Here is a 19125-nt window from a genome sequence, read left to right on the forward strand (position 1 = left end):
GCTTATTTCACTCTTCTGGTCTTTTTTTACTGTTTTATGTATGTATGTATGTATGTATGTATGTATGTATGTATGTATATATGTATGTATGTATGTATGTATGTATGTATTTATTTTTTAAGTAGTAAATTCCTTTCTCAAAGTGGAGATTTCCAGTATGTAAAGTAGGTATATATATACCCAGAGATGCTCTAATTGCAGAAGGGACCGGAGCTGCCACTGTGAAAACCCCCAGCAAGGTGTGGAGGATAATGGAAACTCTCCACTCTGATCTATCCAAAAAATACTCTTCCAAATTCAAAGTCAGCTCTTCTTGGGTGGAGTTGTAAATATTTTTTCCCTCTGTAAAAATCCAAATGCTGACACTGCAGGGAAAATATATAAGCAGGATGATGTCCAAGTTATGGAAGTTCCTCATGGTTGGATTGCCTTCAATTGCAATTGTAATTCCTACCGTGCGGTTGTATGTCTTGTTTGTTTTTGTTGTTATTTATTTATTTATTTTTTTAAATGTTTATTCATTTTTGAGAGACAGAGAGAGACAGAGCATGAGTGGGGAAGGGGCAGAGAGAGAGGGAGACACAGAATCCGAAGCAGGCTCCAGGCTCTGAGCTGTCAGCACAGAGCTCGACGCGGGGCTCAAACTCACGAACCACGAGATCATGACCTGAGCCGGAGTCGGTCGTTCAACTGACTGAGCCACCTAGGCACCCCTGTTTTTTTTTGTTTCAGTAACGATGGAATACTATCTTCAGTATTTATTATGAGTACAGAAAGCATTTATTTTGACAAATTTTGTTCAAATATTTTAGGTGCCAATTTGATGGACTGGTTGACTGTGGCTTTCTATATTTATGGCAATGGGGCCCGTTCTGCTCTCTCCTAAAATCGAATTTTAGGGATTAATTACGAGAGTGAAAAAGCATTCCATCTCCTGACTATTTATTACTTTGCATTAGTAATAAATCCATTTGCGGAAGAAGCTATTACAGAACCTTCCATTTGGAACTATGCCTAGTTGGTAGTCTAATGGTAATTGTTCTTTGTTTTGCTTTTCCATTCAAAACAGAGCTTTTACATGGTGTCCCTTTATTCTTATAGGGTACTGAAGGTATTCTTATAGGGTCCCTTTATTCTTATAGCCTGGTACTGAATTGGTACTGAATTCATTTAAGTAATATGACCATAAGGAGCTGTGTTATCATGGGGTTAATAAATACTTTCTCAGGCACATATTTTGTCTTCATCTGTTCAGGCTGCTATCACAAGACACTATTGACTGGGTGGCTTACAAACAGCAGAAGTTTAATTTTCACAGTTCTAGAAGCTGGGAATCCAGGGGTGCCTGGGTGGCTTGGTCGGTTAAACGTCCGACTTCAGCTCAGGTCATGATCTCGCGGTCCGTGAGTTCGAGCCCCGCGTCGGGCTCTGTGCTGACAGCTCAGAGCCTGGAGCCTGTTTCGGATTCTGTGTCTCCCTCTCTCTGACCCTCCCCCGTTTATGCTCTGTCTCTCTCTGTCTCAAAAATAAATAAACGTTAAAAAAAAAATTTAGAAGCTGGGAATCCAAGATCAGGGTGCTAGCATGGTCAGGTGAGATGAGGGCTCTTTTTCAGGTGGCAGACTTCTTAGATCCCAACATGGTGGAAAGGACACAGGGAGCTCTGTGGAGTCTCGTTTATAAAGGTGTAATCTCAGTCATGACCTAATCACCTCCTAAAGGCCCTCTCTACCAACATCAGCACACTTGGGGTTAGGATTTCAACATATGAATTTTGCAGGAGGTATAGAAACATTCAGACTATAGCCCGCGTTGCCTGATTTTTAAGACTCATTCCATGGTGTTACAAGCTTTATCATTAACACATAGTCTTAAGAAGTATGAACACACTTACAGAGTGATCAGCATTTTTTTAAGTTTATTTGTTTAATTTGAGAGAGAGAGGAAAAGATAGAGTAGGGCAGGGGCAGAGAGAGAGAGAGAGAGAGAGAGAGAGAGAGAGAGAGAATCCCAAGCAGGCTCCACGCTATCAGTGCAGAGCCCAACACAGGGCGTGATCTCACCAAGTGTGAGATCATAACCTGAGCTGAGATCAAGAGTCAGATGCTTAACTGACAGAGCCACCCAGGTGCCCCAGAGTGATCAGCATTTTCTTCCCACACACTATTTTTGTGGGTGACCCTGTCTCATTTCCTGTCTATCCCCCTAGTTTCTGTCTCAAAAGCCTACTTTTCTTCCCTTTCATGCTTTTATATTTATGTTTTGTGTGTGTTTGTTTTTCTCAGAACAGTAACCATAGTAGTCACTACTTACTGAACACCTACTAGATGTTTGACACGTGCTATTTCTCTCAGTTCTGTCAGGTAGACATTACCTAAAAATCTATATAAAAGGAGATTGGAGCTTACAAAGGCTAGGTAACGTACCTGACGTTACAGAATCCAAGTTGGAATCCAAAACCCGCACTCAAGACCCTTCATCACACAAATAAAAAGCTTGATTTTATAACATATCAAATCTCTGTTATTCGATCAATTAATGAAAAAAGATGCTTAATTAGAATACAAATGATGAATACTGCTTTGGAATATCTGCCTTTAGCAACTAACAGGAAGTCACTGATGCCTCAGCTGTGTCTTCGTGTAATAATTTTGAATCTATAAAACATTAAATAAAAACCTTTAGTGAACAACATTTAGTTGGTTTATTTAATGTTTCATATTATGTAGTGTGCTCATAGGTAATAAAAAAGGCAGACTTTATTTTTTTACTTAAATTTTAGTTAGCTAACATACAGTGCAATATTGGTTTCAGGATTAGAATTCAGTGATTCATCACTTACATACAACATCCAGTGCTAGTCACAACAAGTGCCCTCCTTAGTACCCATCACCCATCTAGCCCATCTCCTGGCCACTTGCCTCCAGCCACCCCATAACTTGTTCTCTATCATTAACAGTCTCTTGTGGTTTCCCTCTCTTCTCCTCCCCTCCCCATATGCTCATCTGTTTTGTTTCTTAAATTCCACATATGACTCAAATCATGTGGTATTTGTCTTTCTCTGACTGACTGACTTCACTTAGCATACTACGCTAGCTCCATCCATGTCCTTGCAAATGGCAAGATTTCATTCTTTTTGATGGCTGAGTAATACTCCATTGCATATGGACACCACATCTTCTTTATCCATTCATTGGTTGATGGATGTTTTGTTACTGCTGATAATGCTGTAAGCTACAAGCTTTTAAGTGGGCATTTGTGTTCATAGAAGGAATGGAGATATTTTGTTAAGTAAAAGGTAAGAGAGCCTCTATTCTATGTCTTTCAAGAAATGAGGGAAGAAAAGGTAATTTGCTTTCTGTGAAGACATTGAGAGCTAAATGTATCACAGGACTTGAAACAGTAAAAATTCCAGAGATGTTTTTACTTTACTAAGTTAATTGGGTTGAATATTGATGAAAGTTTTTACTGAAGCCACGTTTGTTTCCACATGAAATTTTCAATATGTGAAATTATTCTACTATATTTTTCAGTTACATCTTATTCGATTTTGGTGACAGTTTTGAATTCTCAAATGTTGAAGGATGCAAAAATATTTTTTTATTAAGAAAAAAAATAGACCTTCTAAAGTCCTATTATAAATACATATAATCCTACAGTACATATTATTTCTACAATTCCTTCGATGCTTAAAATGTTCATTTACCTAACATTTATTATTATCTGTTCTTACTCAAATTAGCATAGCTTGGTGGACAGGGAGAGGTAAAAACGTGAAATAAACTTGAGCTCAGTGAGTTCAGATTACTTAACTCCCGACTAAATGCTTTATATGCTTTAATGCTTTTATATTTATGTAAATATAAATGATATATAAATGATATATAATTATATAAATGATATATAAATATAAATGATATTACTTCGGGGAAACTGTTGTCATTGTTGTTGTCTGTTTTTTGTTTTGTTTGTTTTATTGTTTGTTTCTTTTTATAACTCATCCCTTTTGTGTCAGTGGTTTGTCCATAGTTCTATTATTTGAAGGTTTTAAGGGTCTGTTTCTCTGTCCTGTTGTTTCTGCTATATGCTTGATCATCTCTGATTGTTTGCTGATCGCTGTACTTGGAAAATTATTTATGCACATAATTCAAGGCCAAGGATGGAGGTCAATCCTTCACAGAAGATATATATTCACTTCAGGCTCTGTGGTTAAAAATGATTTGGAGATCACCCTAAGCCAAGTTCAAGGCTTGAGTTTTGTTGAAACCCCAGAAAGTAAAACCCAGTTTGTAAACCTGCCGGAGAACTGGTTATTTATTATTCTACCCTTAGACTAAGGGTATGGCTTTTTGAGGTTTCAGATGATTGTAGGGAGGTCCCATAGTGGACCCTCCATCTTGTATAGACACTGACCTTTGATTTCTGCCCTCTTGCTTACGATGTTTTCAGAATGAAAGTTTAAAATTTCTAGGGAAATACACTCAGGAAACAAAAGCAGTTTCTCTGTTTGTTTATCTCCCAGTGGTTCCATTTTCCTTCAGAAATTCCTTATTATCATGCCCGCTATTTGTGGCTTATTCGAAGTTACTTATATTTTATCCAGCATTCCTAGCTTGCTTCAGTGGGAGGGTTGGTCTGAGGGACCTGGCTCCTATTAGCTGGGAACATACACTGTATATAGGTAGATACTTCGTATTTCAGTGATTGATTTGATTCAGAAGTGATATAACCACCGTGTCACGAAAAAGGTTTGATTGTGCCTTACCTTTGAAAGTGTGGTTTCCAGAGAAAGTTTGATTTAATTTTATGCTTTGGTTTCCATATTTATGGACTATGACTTTGCATGAGTAGGTATAAAATGAAAAGTGCTGGTCATGCCTAAAGCAAGAAACATTAACTGCCTAGCAACAGATTTTATTTATAGGTCAATTGAACAAGGGTTGCAATAAAAAGAATAGCTTGTATCTGTTGGTGAAAAAATGAAAATGGTTCATGGAAACTCTTTCTATTTTAGTGTATATGTAGGGAAGGTGGGGAGGTAGTTAACTAAATGTGGTGGCATCCAGAAGCAGTAATAATCCAGATGTTTCTTATACGTTCATAAAAATTACTAACCACCCACAGATACAATAGTAGCACTTTGTGGCACTGCAGTTTTCTGGTACCAACAACACAGCCACAAGGAGATTGTTTTTTGTATGGCTGTGTTATTGAAACAACATATTTTAGAAGTCTTTTATATTTATTGCTGTATCCATGCACAAAAAATCTGGTATAGAATTGATTGTTGGAATTGCCAAAAGTGTTTATGTCCCTGTCTTAATGGTAAGGGCATTGGGTCGGAAAACTGGAGATCTTAAACATCTGTCACTGATTTGATGTTTGATCTTTAACAGATTTGGATATACTCTAAGATTGCATTCTGCCATCTTTCTGTTGTTAATTCTGAAGAATAATTAGATATTTTTGCTAATAATTTACCGGCCAGGAATGCTGAGTAAGAGAGCTATAATTCATGGTCCATAAAAAGTATAGGATTAATAGCTCAGTCATTTAAAGCCCACATTTACTCGCTTTTAAGCCTTATTGACTTATATGCAAATATAAATTATTTCACAAAATTTAAGATACACATGGCTTAAATTTGGAATCACGTGAAGAATAACAATTAAAAACAGTTTGTCTCAATCAAGGAAAATTAACCTTTGCCTTTTGCAAATAATCTAACTAAAACATTTATAATCAATGGGGCGACTGAGTGGCTCAGTCGGTTAAGTGTGGACTTCGGCTCACGGTTCATGGGCTCGAGCCCTGTCGTGTTGGGCTCTGTGCTGACAACTCAGAGCCTGGAGCCTGCTTCAGATTGTGTGTCTCTCTCTCTGCCCTCCCTCGCTCACGCTCTGTTTGTGTCTCTCTCAAAAATGAATACACTTAAAAAAAATGTCCTATCAAACTGTCCCAATAGCACTTCAAATTGACACTATGCAAGTGCACAAGTTTCAAGCATTGATCCAACTTCTCTCTCCATTACCAATAAAGTTGTTTCTTTTAAGATACTAAAATACTAACATATAATTCCCAAGTAAAAATATAAATCCTAAAATAAAAATAAAAATTTCTTTATAGATAAAAGGCACACAAATCTGTCTTCGGAGATCTTCAGGACTAGCAGGTTTAAGATTGCATTTTCACATCTTAACCACAATTTAGTGCTTTTTATTTGACCAAAATAAAAGGACCAAGAAATATGCGCAGAATTTTTATGGGGAGTTGTTACAAACCCAAATGGCAGGTTATATGTGTTTTAAACCACAACAGCAAATTGTCAGCAGGAGTTAGAATTTAACTCAATTTAAGTCAATCCCTAAAGGACTATGTGGCTTCCTGATCCAGGATTGGTCTGTTTTTTTTTTTCCCCCAGAATAAAAGTCCATTTATGAGAAGAGAATAGTCCTGAGAAGATATTTGAAGATATGTAGAAATAATCTGAAACTTGAAACCAAGCATTTGAAAATTGTGAAGCAGCTTTCTATTCGAGATCTGAATATTGGTAGTTGTAGTCACTGTAGATGTTGCCGGAGGTCTGCAAATAATTCACTTATAACAGCTGGACTTTTATGACTTTATCATTTTCACTGGTGGATCCCCAATGCTTCTTGACTGACTCAGATTAGGCCCTCAGTAACTGTAGTTGATAAAAAGATAGCATCAGAGATAGGTGCTGTGCAGTAATGGGATGACAGTGAGAAAGTTTTCAATTTAAACAAAGAATATTTAAAAGGCAAATATAAATTCCCAGGCTTTCAGTCTAAGATAACATATAGCAAACTAAGAGGAAGAAAGATTTTAGCCTTGTGAGGCTTTTCGAATTCCTGAATGAACTTATTTCTTTATTTCCCGTCAAAGTGAGCACAGAGAAAATAAATTTGATTAAGAAGCCTCAGTGAAGGGATTTTCTGTCAGAAGAGTTTTCACAATGAGCAAATCCCAGCCCCGTTTACACAGGCTGCCTCCAATTTACACAAGCTAGGCTAACACACATTCATCTTTGTTCATCTGGGTTTGCACTTTGGGGATGAATGAATGGAGTTGGGGATGGAGGTTGGGTGGGGGGCACAGGGAGATAGGCTGTGTCTCTCTTTTCCTTGGGAACAGTTTTTGATTTTCCTTTCCCTGTGCCTTTCCCTTCCCTCTGCTCACCGAGGATGTGGCTGCTGTGGGTCATCCCCTGACCATCCTCAGAGTGGTTATAGAGCCACAGCCTATGGTGGTGACAAAATGCTATTTGTGACCTACACTTTTGTGGCTTTATCTTCTTTATGTAAAGGGATCCCCAGAGGGAAGCTTTTCACTCCTTGTGTACTTACCATTGTTATTAGCTGGGAAGTTTCTGTGAAACATCAAAAATGTTAATGAGCTTGGTTAGGAGGCTGGAGGACAGGGGTCTTTAGGCTCCTGCTTCCTTGTCTTAAACTCTGGACACCACTTATTTTGACTTGGAACTGGGGTTCCTCAGGCAGAAGTAGAAGAACTATACCATTTTGATAGTCTCATTTCAATCAAATCATCGCCTTACAGAATCTGTTAGGAACGGGAAGTAGGATCTAGGATTATTAGCAAGCTCTGCTCTCTTAATTTAGTGTTATCAAATTGGCTTTTGGATTTGGCTCCGGGTAAAACAAAGTGGGGAGGCGGATGTATGAATGCTACAATTCGTTCAGTCTGCATTATCTTACGCGGACCATTCGGGAGTCTCAGAACACATGTGAATCCTCAAATACAAACACCATTGCACTTAAGCAGAATGAACTCTTGGCTCCTAGCTCAAGTGAGCAGAACCTTTGCTTTTTTTTTTTTTTTTTTCCTTCCTGATTAGGTGATGCTTTAGCCGTCTTTGTGGTGCATCTGCTTCTTTTCCCACTTACCACCCACACTCCATTTGTGGTAGAGTGACAATATATGCTGTTTAATTGCATTGCTCCTTCTCCTGGGTGAGACTGGGAGAGAGAAGGGGGATTAAGTTGCACATGGCTAGCTCAGTTGTTATTGAACGATGCCCTGACTGATGCCTGAGGTCTGCAGAGGATTTTCTTTGGATTCTGATCAATGGAGTGCTGGACACTGAGGACAGCAAATGGCCATTTTCTCTCCTGCCTTTAAAATGAAGTATGTCCTCTCTGAAGGGCAGTCTATCTAGGCTGGCTCTCAAGTTTAAATGTAAACGACAGTGTGTTCCTTACTTTGAAGGCAGACACAAGCTTATCCCATTGATGGGCAAGATGCTTTGTGGAAGGAAGCGGCTTTTGTTACAAGTTTAAAATTCAGCCAGTATTATATCTCTGCTGGAAGCTTGATGGGAAGACGCCTTTAATGTGGTGCGTGTATCCTTTAAATGGCTGGGAGCTCCTGGGACTGGAACCTGGTGCCCTGTCTGTGCAGAGGTCAACTGGTGAGTGTGCCCTGCTCTCTTTCCTCAGAAAGACTGGGACTGATTTTTTTCCCATTCAAGTAGAAATCATAGGAAAGTCTGAACAACACAAATATACAAGAAGGTATGGTTTAAAAAAAAAAAAAATCTTTTTCTCAACAGCTTACTATTGAATAAGTCAGTTGTAGAGAGACAACATTATCACTGCGTAGGGATGCCTCATGTGCCTGGTGCTCCAAAAAGGGTTCTGTGTTGCCATCCGTCTCACCAGGAAGCAGTATGTTCTATGATTGGGGGAGATAAAAATAAAAGATTGCACACTTAAAAAAAAAAAAAAAAAAGGACTTGTGACCAGTTCATTTTATTTAAAAATATTCATCCCAGTCTGAGATTTCCTGTTTTGTGATTTGAGTAGTAGAGCCTGCAGTGGGGCTTTTTGAGTGGGTTCCTTCTCCCGAGATAGGCTGATTTATGAGTGCTGAAACCTGGTCCCCCTGCCATTGTAAACTGTCCTGGGAAAATTATTTGGAACACGTTATTCTCCTTCTAGTGTCCTCAACTAGAAAAACACAGTGACTTTCTGTCTCTGCATCGCATCTAAAGACATTATGAGAATATGTAAGCAAAGTAGGGTAATTACTCTTTTTAAAGATTTGGCAATCATAGTGAAATATTTATGTTAAACTAACACCTGACAAACTAACATCTGATTCATTATCTTTTCTTCATGAAACAAAGTAATGAAACAGCTCTCAAGCCTTGTAGAAAGAGGGGACAGAGGGACACCTGACTGGCTTTGTCGGTAGAACATGCGACTCTTGATCTCAGGGTCGTGAGCTTGAGTTGGGCATAGAGTTTACTGAAAAAATAAATTATTAAAAAAAAAGAAAGAGGGGGAGAATCTTGAGGGCTAAGACTGTTAACCATGTCTAAGAATGTGTTGTTGTTGTTGTTATCAGATTGAAGTTTTAAAAGTGTATAATTTTCCTGGCATTAGAAAACAGCAGAATCCAATTGATACTGTCCAATGTACAAGTAGGGCTATTGAGCTCATTAAAGGCTAGTGAAATAAACATGGGTTTTTGGGTTTTTTTGCTTTGTTTTGTTTTTTGTTTTTATTTTTGTTTTTTTTATAACAGTAACTCCTCACTTTCTTCTCTAGCTGTGCTTGTGATTTTCCACCTTCCTTTTGGGAAAGCTACAAAGGGACGAATATATTGTGAAACACTATGAACAGGTTCTAAAGGGACTAGGGAAGGGCATTGTCCCAGAGGAAGCCCAAAAAAGTCCTTCTCACTAACGGGAAAACCACTGTATGGCTGTGGCTCAGCCACATTTTTGTTGGGACACATGTTATTAAGTTAAAAGGACATCCATGATCCAAAAAAGAGTAGCTTGGTTGTAAACATTTTTAAAAAAGTATTTAGAAGAAGAAAAAATGCCAGATGGTGTTAAGAACACCCTGTGCTCCAGTCTTACCGCTTTCCCTGAACCACCTTCATTCCTAATGACTGTTTTGACACCATCACCACTGATTATCTTGAAGCCTCAGGGAAGAAAATGTTTCAATTATGTTATATCAAGTGGCAGGCGATGATTCACCTGGTTAAGAACATATAGGAATCCTCCCCAAGTCCACATATTATCTTCCCAGGAGGCCTAAATGTCTATGTGTGTTTCCTTGTAAATATGTACAAGATTTTCCAGAGGACGGAGTTGATAAGCTGATTTTTTTTTTTTTTTTTTTTTTTTAGGAGATTTATTCTCAGCTGTTTAAGTCAGGGAGGGTTATGCGTCCCGTACATAAGAAACTAATAGCTGGCTAGAAGTTCACTGACCTCTGAACCATGCATGCTGGCCCATACAGTGGCAATTATTTTCTCCTTTGACTGGCTTTTGGACAAGGTTAAGTGCTGGGTTCATCCTGATTACTGAGTTGTATCCTTTCATTCAATGAGTCTCCCTTTCGGGTATGTATACAGCAACATCTAGGAATGTTAAACCCTCTTTACTTCATCACATGGCTTAATGTTTATTTGGTGTTTAACAGAAGCCTTTGGTAACTTAACAATGAGTACCTGTATGCCCCTTAGAATGATGGAGAGTGGTTTTAGGTGTTCCTACCCCCTCTCTCCCTTTTGCCTCTGCCTTTCTCCCCCTCTTTGGAGGGCCCACTTTTTCTCCCAGGGTAACGTGGCTGAGCCCAGATTATGCTGTGTGCTCACTGACAGCTCCTTTCGATTCCGGCTTAATGCAGCTCCCTAATGCAGCCTCACGTGGGGCTGTAAATGACACAGTGAGGACCGGGCTACTCCCAGCCCTTCCCGGACGCGCTCACCCAGGTATTGCCATAGCGGTGGCAAGTAACTCCAACTGTGCCCGTCTTCTCCCCAAACGGCAGCATTGATTCTTTTCTGGAAAGGAACCTTGGAGAAGGGAAGGGCTGAGATTTAAAAGGCAGGAATTCATGTCATGTGCTACAGCAGAACTGCCGTAGCAACAGCAGCAGCAGCAGCAGCAGCACCCGCAGCGGCAGCGAGTCATTTAGTGAGACTGCACCATTTTCTTCTCACCCTGCATAGAGGTGTGGTTGGAAGCGGCAATAAACTACCCACCCCCTAGCAGTTCCACAGAGGTGGCCTCTTCCTGGCTCCAGTCGGAAGACACAGACTGTCTGGAGGAGTCCCCAAAGACTGTTCCAATTGGTGTTGTGTGTCTAAGGAAGGCTTTTTCAACTAGTAGGATGCTTGCCTGCACTTGCGGCCACCCAACTGCTGAAGAGCTCCAAGTCTAGTGCTCCGCCTTCCCCTGGGACCATTTCCCAGTGTGGGTGCACACCTATGCCCGCGTGTGTGCAGGTGTGTGCTGCTGGGGGGCTTGGCCTGGGACCTTGGTACGTTCTGGTGAATTATGGGTGCTGCAGAGGCTGGAGCAAGATTATGACCTAGCTCGGGGGCGGAGTGGATTATTTTGCGAGTGCTCTGGCCGCCAGCCATTGCCCTGGTGGGGAAAACCGTATCTCCATCTAGCTCTAAAATCACCTGGCTTGCTGGGGAGTGGAAATTGAGCCGCCGAAACTGCTTCTGCTGATTTTCTCCGCAAAATGGCTCACGCTGCTGCTTCTATTAAAAAAGTTCGAGAGGCTGAACTGGATGAAAAAGAAAAAAACCTTGAGAGAGAGAGGAAAAAACAACGGAAAATCCCCAGGGAACGTATGGAACGGAAAAGAAAGGTAACGAAGAGCATCCCTTTAACCCTTTGCCTCTGAGGCTACGTGTAGAAACCCTCCATCCTCAGAGCCGGCAACTTCATCTTCCCTTCCCTCCATCATTCCCCTGCACCATTCCCAAGCTCAGTTTGCAGCCTATAGCTCATGTCCAAATTTGCTGCATTGGGAAGAGATGCCTGAGCAGGGCAAATTTCCTTTGCTTTAGCCAAGCCAAACTGCACTTCGTTTTTCTCCGGTTTTCTCAGTTATGTGTACTCAGTCTCGAGCCAGGTGCTTTATTCCTCCAAGTAACTCCCAACACTTGTCTTAGGAGAAGGAAAGGGCTGATTGATGGTTAGCAGGGTAGAGTATTTTTCTCTTCTTGTTCCTCATCTCTACTTACTAGACCTTCAGCACAGCGCCTTCTCACTGATGATATATGTGATGTAGATCGCTGGTAGGAATAAGCCTCAGGTTTTATTTACTCCTTTTTCTTTCCCCTTCCGGAGGTGCACACTGTTCTATGTGAAACTGCACTAAGAATATTGGTGCAGTGAGCTGTCTCCTTGCATCTTTAAAATTTTAATTCATTTATTTTCTGGTTTCCATCAGTAATCTTATGATTTTCTCTCCTGGCTGTAGCAATTAGATGAAAAGACCAAGGTTAAATAACAGGAAGAAACGCGGATTCCCTATACATTAAACTAGAGAATTGTCTCTTTCTGTCTTTCGAAACATTATTTTTTCTTTACAATAGAAATAACCTTACACCTGGGCGGAAGGGAAGTGTTCATTTAGTCAGTGGTCTGGTTCTATAAGGGAAGAAGATCTCAGTAAATGCCTTAATTCACAAAGTAGGTCACTGAATAATTTCAGAATGTGATAAACAGCATATTACATTAGCAAAGCATAAAAATAGTGGTTGGTACACAAGCTGTTGTTAAACATAACTCGAGGGCTGGGGATACACTGCAGATCAGATGCTCGATAATCCATATGTTCAATGCTTCCCCCACCCTTCTTCATTAATAGGTATGTTTACCTTTCCATTTTGAGGATGCTATCTTTGCTAATTTTCGGAAAGACACGTGAGGACCCACATTGAATTAAGATCTTACTATGTAGGGATTCGTCCCATTTCAGTTTTACTACTTATTTCACCACTAGTTAGTGGAAGTAACTATTATTAGGCAACATAATTAAATAAAATTAGAAGCATATTCTCGTTTTTCCTTCTGGGAGAAAACTTTAGTATTGCTTGTCTGACCTTTAGAAGGCCTTGTTTCAAGGATGCCGTAATTCTTTTTTATAATACCTTGGCCATTTTTGTGGGAGCTGGCTTACTTCTTGACAGTTACCACGGTTCTGCTTCTAATCCTCTAAATGGAACATTATTACATAAAACAATTTCCTGTGATCGTATCTTTTTTATCTTATATTCTCCAAAACATAGTATATTGCTTCTTGGCCAGGACTGTTCAGCATCCAGTTGTGACCTAGTAACTTTGCTTAGCTAGCGTACCACGCATACACCTAGAACATTTCTTGGTCTCGCTGTGGCTTGTTTCTGTATCTAGTTCACTTTTCCCCTTTTCTATCCGTTCTTGAAATGGAAAGACTACATCATTAAAATGGAAAGGTGCCAATAGTTGTTGAGAATCTCCATTGTTTTGATGCTGCATTGCTTTAGCTTGAATCCAGCACCGTGGCAAGATCGATGGTTAATCATGCAGTCTTATGACAGCATTATCTGATCTTCACATCCAGATAATATCATTAAGCTAGAACCAAGGAAAATTGGGGGAATAATTGCATAGCTATTATTTGTTCTTGTTCTTTTTTTTTTTAACATACCTTCTGGACCTCTTCCCTTTTATACTGCAGATGCTTGAGTATTTACACAGCATAACAAATGCTAGCTTAGAAGAGTGACTGACATTTTTAGGTGTCTTAGATTTATTTTCAACGCCCCCCCCCCCCATAACTACTTAAGCCAGTTCTAAAATTTGGTTTAAGATAAAAAAGTGTACCTCATTATTATTATTTAAGGTATGTAGAATAGTAGTTCATAAAGAAATGAAAAAAGGATACTTGCCTATTAGTGGTACTCTGGAACACCATCTCCGGAAAGTAACCTAAAACTTATTATACTTTATTTGCTGTTGCCTTTTTATAACCATAAAGAAATGCATCAGTAGTAGTGGTGATTAAATATATCACTTAAATATCCATTTGTAAAGTATCTTGCAAAAGAACTTGCTTATTTGCAAAATTCAGATGAGACCTGCCCCAATTCAGGTAATAGCCAGCTATGGAGCTCAAAAAAAAATAAGCTGGTGTTGAAAAGATTTTTACTGAAGTAAAAATGATTGAGTATTAAATCAATTAGGCAGCTTCATATCTGGATCTCATTTTAAGATTTTTGTAAACTTGCTGTTGATTAAAAGAATCTTTGCATTATTGTTTTATACTCTGTAAAACATTTTAAGTAAGTTTTAATTATTGTAAACTTGAAACACATTGCATGCTTGGCTATAAGCCCTCTACTAAGTTGTCAGTGGTATGGTTTTTTAAAATGACTAACTTGTATAGTAGGGGATCTAGTTTCAACCTCAGTATAAGCAGAATTTATCTTGGAATAAAACGTTCAGTCTTCTTTGAGTCTGGATAGCTAATATTTAAATATAGCGTATACTAAATATATATAGTATATGTGTCATACTATGATAGAGCTAGAATAAAGCTTACCTTTAAGCAAAGGGACCAAGATTAAGATTAGTTGGAGCAAACAAACATTTTTTTCCCCAAATAGTACACTGATATTCTAGGTTTTTACAGGAATAAGAGGATATTCCTATACTAATTATCAGCTTATATGAGCTGAAGTCATTTCTTTGTAAGTCCACGTGTCTTATTTCTACACTAGAACCTGAGACATTAGACTTGAGAAGGATGCCAAAAGGAATGATTTCTCACAGATTTGTAAGATTTAGTTGTAGGAAGTGATTTTGAGTATAATATTCTTTCCACAATCGCTTTTTTTTTAATTTGGGAAAACATAATTTCAGAGAATCTGTAAAAAACAAAACAAAACAATTCCATCCTTGAAAAAAGCATATACTTAAATAACCCTTCTTATTTAAATTTATGATTACCAGTTATTTTCAAATAGTAGATATGTTTTCCATTTCTCAGCATGGACAGACCATTCTCTAATCCATTATAGTATCTACAACATTCGCTGGAATCGTATGTCATAAAAGGCAATCTGTAGGACTAGTGCTCAGCATTGTGATGTTTAAGAAGTTCTTCCTTTATTATTTTAGTTTATACTATTCAAAAAGCCAGAGTTCATGTTTTCTGTATAAATTATATGATAATAATATTTATTGAGTACCAATATGGCCCTGTATCTGGCACTTTATATACATTGTACTGTTTAATCAAGAGACAGGTCTACACATTAGGGATTATTCTCTCCATTTTGCAAATAAGGAAACTGAGACCCAGACTCATGGAAACTGCTGTATCATATGCAGCTATTATGTGGCAGAGTTGGGATTTGAATCCAGGCTCCAAAGTTCATTGGGAAAAAGAGGTGATGATTCCTTGGTCTTGTACATACACTGAATGTAGGGAATAAGTAAATAATTTAATCTGTCAATGCTTCAATTGCTTCATCTTCAGAATACCTCCCTACACTGAAAGGGATTTTAGTTCCTGTAAGAAGTTAAATGACATGTTTGAGAGGAAACTATGTATTTAAGTTTGTGATTCTATCATAATTGCTTCAAAATATTCCATGAGATTTCTTGCAAAATCAACTTATTAAAAGTTAACATTTGCTCCTTAAATATAGCAGTTGCGGTCAAGGATAGACTATGATATATTATCACTCTTTGTTACAATTGTATCAGGACTTCAAAATGTATTTGCATATTCACATTCGCAAGCTGACACAGGAAGGTGATTTTGCAGGGGATTTACGTAGAAAATGAAAGCAAACTTTTTTCCAAGTCTTTTAAATTGAATTTCATAGGAAAAGGTTCTGATTAGTTATTTGCATTTATTTTTTCTATATATAATTTTTATCTTGAAGGGAACAAGGCTCACTGTTTTTAGGATAACCTTTGGGAACCCTCATTGACACTCCCCCCCCCATATTCTTGTCCACATGGTTATTAACTTGATGACAATGAGAATACTTATTGAGTATATATAATGGACTTATCATCCAGTTGTAAGGAGACATGGAGAGATGGAGACTTTCTAAAGTTATTAATTAGTGTACTTTATTAAAATGGAAGAATGTTTTATTTGCAGTTGTGGAGATGAATATATTCTGTAACTTTTTTATTGTGTTATAAGAATGAGTTTGTAAAGAAACACAGTAGATAATGGCTGACTGTGGTATTTTTCTGGTGGTCTGTAGGTGAACCCTATGGTATAGGAGGAAGGTGGATAGCCCAATCATTCTTTCTGTCCTTCAGTGTTCTGCTCACTCAGCAGCATGATTCCAAAGGCAAGACCAACACTGACAGCAACAATACTTAGCCAAGAACCAAGTACAAAAAGATTTCCAGGCACTAAACCAAACATAATGTGATGAAAAATACAATGACAACATGATAGTGTGATCCTTTGTATTTATTACATGCTAGATCTTTTCAAATGTGGTAAATGCCAATAATACTTTTTAGGACTTACATCAAATTGTCTTTATATAACTTCTTATAACCCCTTCATCAATATGTCAGTACTTACAGAAACCACACTAACATAAGGTAGGTTGGTGATTTCTTAAGCTTTACCTGGACATTTGCTCTTCCTATGTCCTAATGTCTACTTATAAGTAAAAACTCAAAAGTTTTGTTGTTGATTTCCCATTTGAGTCTAAATAAATATGTTCAGGTATATCTACTTACATGCGGAGGTTTCTATGGAATCATGATTTTTTTAAACCCCATTTTCCTCTTCTTTAACATTCCTTCTATCCCCTTTTGTAGTTCAATTCATAAACCCTATATTGGCTAGAACAATTATCTTTATATAAGTGACTTGCACCATTAATGGTATTCTTTGCCAGTACTGTAAGTCTGAGTTTTTATTAATTTTTACTTATAAAGAACCTCTTTCAACCATTGAGTGGGTGACTACTAGCTTAGGGTTACAGCTGTCAAATTTGTGGGATTGTGGCAAAAATAGTCCCAATTATATGGCTTGAGATAAGTTTTTAAGAAGACTGTAAAAAGACAAAATCAATGTAGAAAAGCTACTATGAGTGAGTTTAATTTGTTTTGGAACCTAAAAACATATAAATGTTTTTATCTTGAACAAAACCAGGATTAATTCACTGGTGTTCTTTATTATGAAAGTTTTAATTTTATTACTTACCTCATTTATCCATAATGATATTTATAGCACATTTTGACATCATAAAGAATACTGAAAATACTTTATAGAAGTACTGTAGGGGTCAGTGATAATATAAGGAGGTTAAGTCTACTCACATCGTATTTAATAATCTTTTGGTGTTTATATTTTACATTGAGTCACACTTTTTCATTCATATTTCTCAAAATAATTTCTTCCTCACAAAGAATACACCTTTTTTTTTTTTCAGTGACACTACAAAGAAGGCACTTCCCAAATTTTGGAGTTCTACATGAATTGCTAGTGGAATCATCAGTATTTAAGTGTGACCCTTTTTCCCACAGAAGTGACTTCTGATTTTAAATGTGTACAGTATTGTGGAAAATCTCATCAGAGTGATTTGACTTTATCCCGATAATAAGAAGTCAGAATCCTGGGGTAGATTGGGAAGGAAAGGGGACTGTAATCTATATATTTTTTAAGTTCTCCTGGTGATTCCTACCAGAATTGAAAGCCACTGGAATAAATATTCATATTCCCTCTGCCATCCCCTCCGACCCCAACTCTTACTCTGTCCCATCTTTGAATTTGGAACAATAAGAGATCTACTTTTAATAATCAGTATGACACTAAACTGCTACCAAGAAAAAATTTCCTGTGTCAGTAGGAGGCACTCTGGCAACCTTTTGAAAGTTTAATGAGACTAAGTGGTCTATATAATAACCAATTAATTCTGAGCATAGAGAGGAGGAACCAAATGTTTAGGAGATAAATTGTAAAGCTTCACGGTCTGTATGACCATCTCTGCCCTAATGGAGTAACCTTTAGGAATGAGACTTGTGTTTTTCTGAGTTCTATGTTAACCAAGCTCAAAGAAAATCAGACAGTTATGTAAGTTAGGGTTTTGAAGGAAAGCCATTCAAATGTGATTTAAAAGTGATGTCTTAAATAGATTTTGCTGTTTTGAATACACTCAAGTAAATGTCCCAGGGATTTCATTGGTAACTTAGCAGTCTTGGTGTCCTCAGACCTGTAGAGATGTCAACACTTCTGGAGCTCCTGATGCAAGTCAACAACTACTTTTTGTTTCTTGTACCTGACTTTGATAGATTTTCTCTATCTTTATTATATATATAATCCTTATATATATTTATTATATATTATTCTTTAGATATTTCCTTTTAATGTTTCTAATTCATTAACTTCTTAGTGCCAGGGTTTTTTTGTTTGTTTGTTGTATGTTTCTTTTTCAAGTGAATATTTGACTTTCTCACTCCCTTCCCAGTTCACCGCAGCTGCCAGGACAGCCAGAAATGGATTTCCCCACCAGTGTGTACAGAATTCAGGAAAGGACTTTTTAGCATGTATAGTTGGAATTACTCCTTCCATTTTCCCTCACTTTTTTAGTAGCTTGCCAGGAAAAAACCCTTTTTCTTTCCCCTTAGAACTTCACTGTAAATTCAACCTGGCCTTTCTCTAGAGATGTTCCTTTAACTCTGTATCATTACTATGCTGCTTATGTAATGGGGAACACCTCGATAGAAAATCATGGATCTCGTATTAAAGAAGAGAAGTACCAGGGTGCAACAATTATTATAAACGTATCAACCTAGTCCCCATTTGATTGGGAGTGATAGTGTTATTTCACATTAATAATTTTATATGAATATGTATTTCTTGGATTTTTATATATTTTGCATGAAGACCTGTTCATTACCAATTTTAACTCACTTGTTTATAGTCCTTGTCTGTAAAACAAGGCTGAAATCTAGACTGACAGTGACCTCTCTCTTTATGTAGCTCTATGCGAGTAATGGCAGTTTTCCCAAATGCCTGACTTTCAGGGGAGCTATTAAATCTCAAGGTTAAATATTTTAAAAATAATGTTAATATTACAAACATGGACTCTAAGAATCTACTTTAGCTTTATTATTAATATAGAGATAAAATATTACTTTTGCCTTTGAACTCAACTGTAGCTGTCAATACTTTCAAGATGTTAAGCACAATTAGAAGTGGATGTGAAATGTAAGAATAGACATCACAGCTACGGAGAATACACAACACAGCAGAAAGGTGTTTACTAACTTAATAAGCGATATTTATACAAAATTAT

At 37.7% G+C, this 19125-nt stretch overlaps 1 protein-coding gene across 14 annotated transcripts in view; it reads left to right on the forward strand.

Moving 5' to 3' along the window:
• ANK2 (ankyrin 2) overlaps positions 1-19125 on the forward strand; it is a 670685-nt gene that overhangs the window by 385540 nt on the left and 266020 nt on the right. The window contains exon 1 of one of the 14 annotated variants that reach the window (XM_060654341.3): positions 11016-11660. The exons of 10 other annotated variants lie outside the window; for them this stretch is intronic. In XM_060654341.3, coding sequence (XP_060510324.3) covers positions 11532-11660 — 129 coding nt within the window. In that variant the 5' untranslated portion in view covers positions 11016-11531. Of the gene's footprint in view, positions 1-11015; positions 11661-19125 lie in introns of those variants that run through there. 3 more of the 14 variants (XM_060654347.3, XM_060654373.3, XM_060654380.3) reach the window with 3 other exon arrangements.

This window comes from Panthera onca, chromosome B1 (assembly GCF_046562875.1).
Source record: "Panthera onca isolate mPanOnc1 chromosome B1, mPanOnc1 haplotype 2, whole genome shotgun sequence".
Taxonomy (NCBI): Eukaryota; Metazoa; Chordata; class Mammalia; order Carnivora; family Felidae; genus Panthera; species Panthera onca.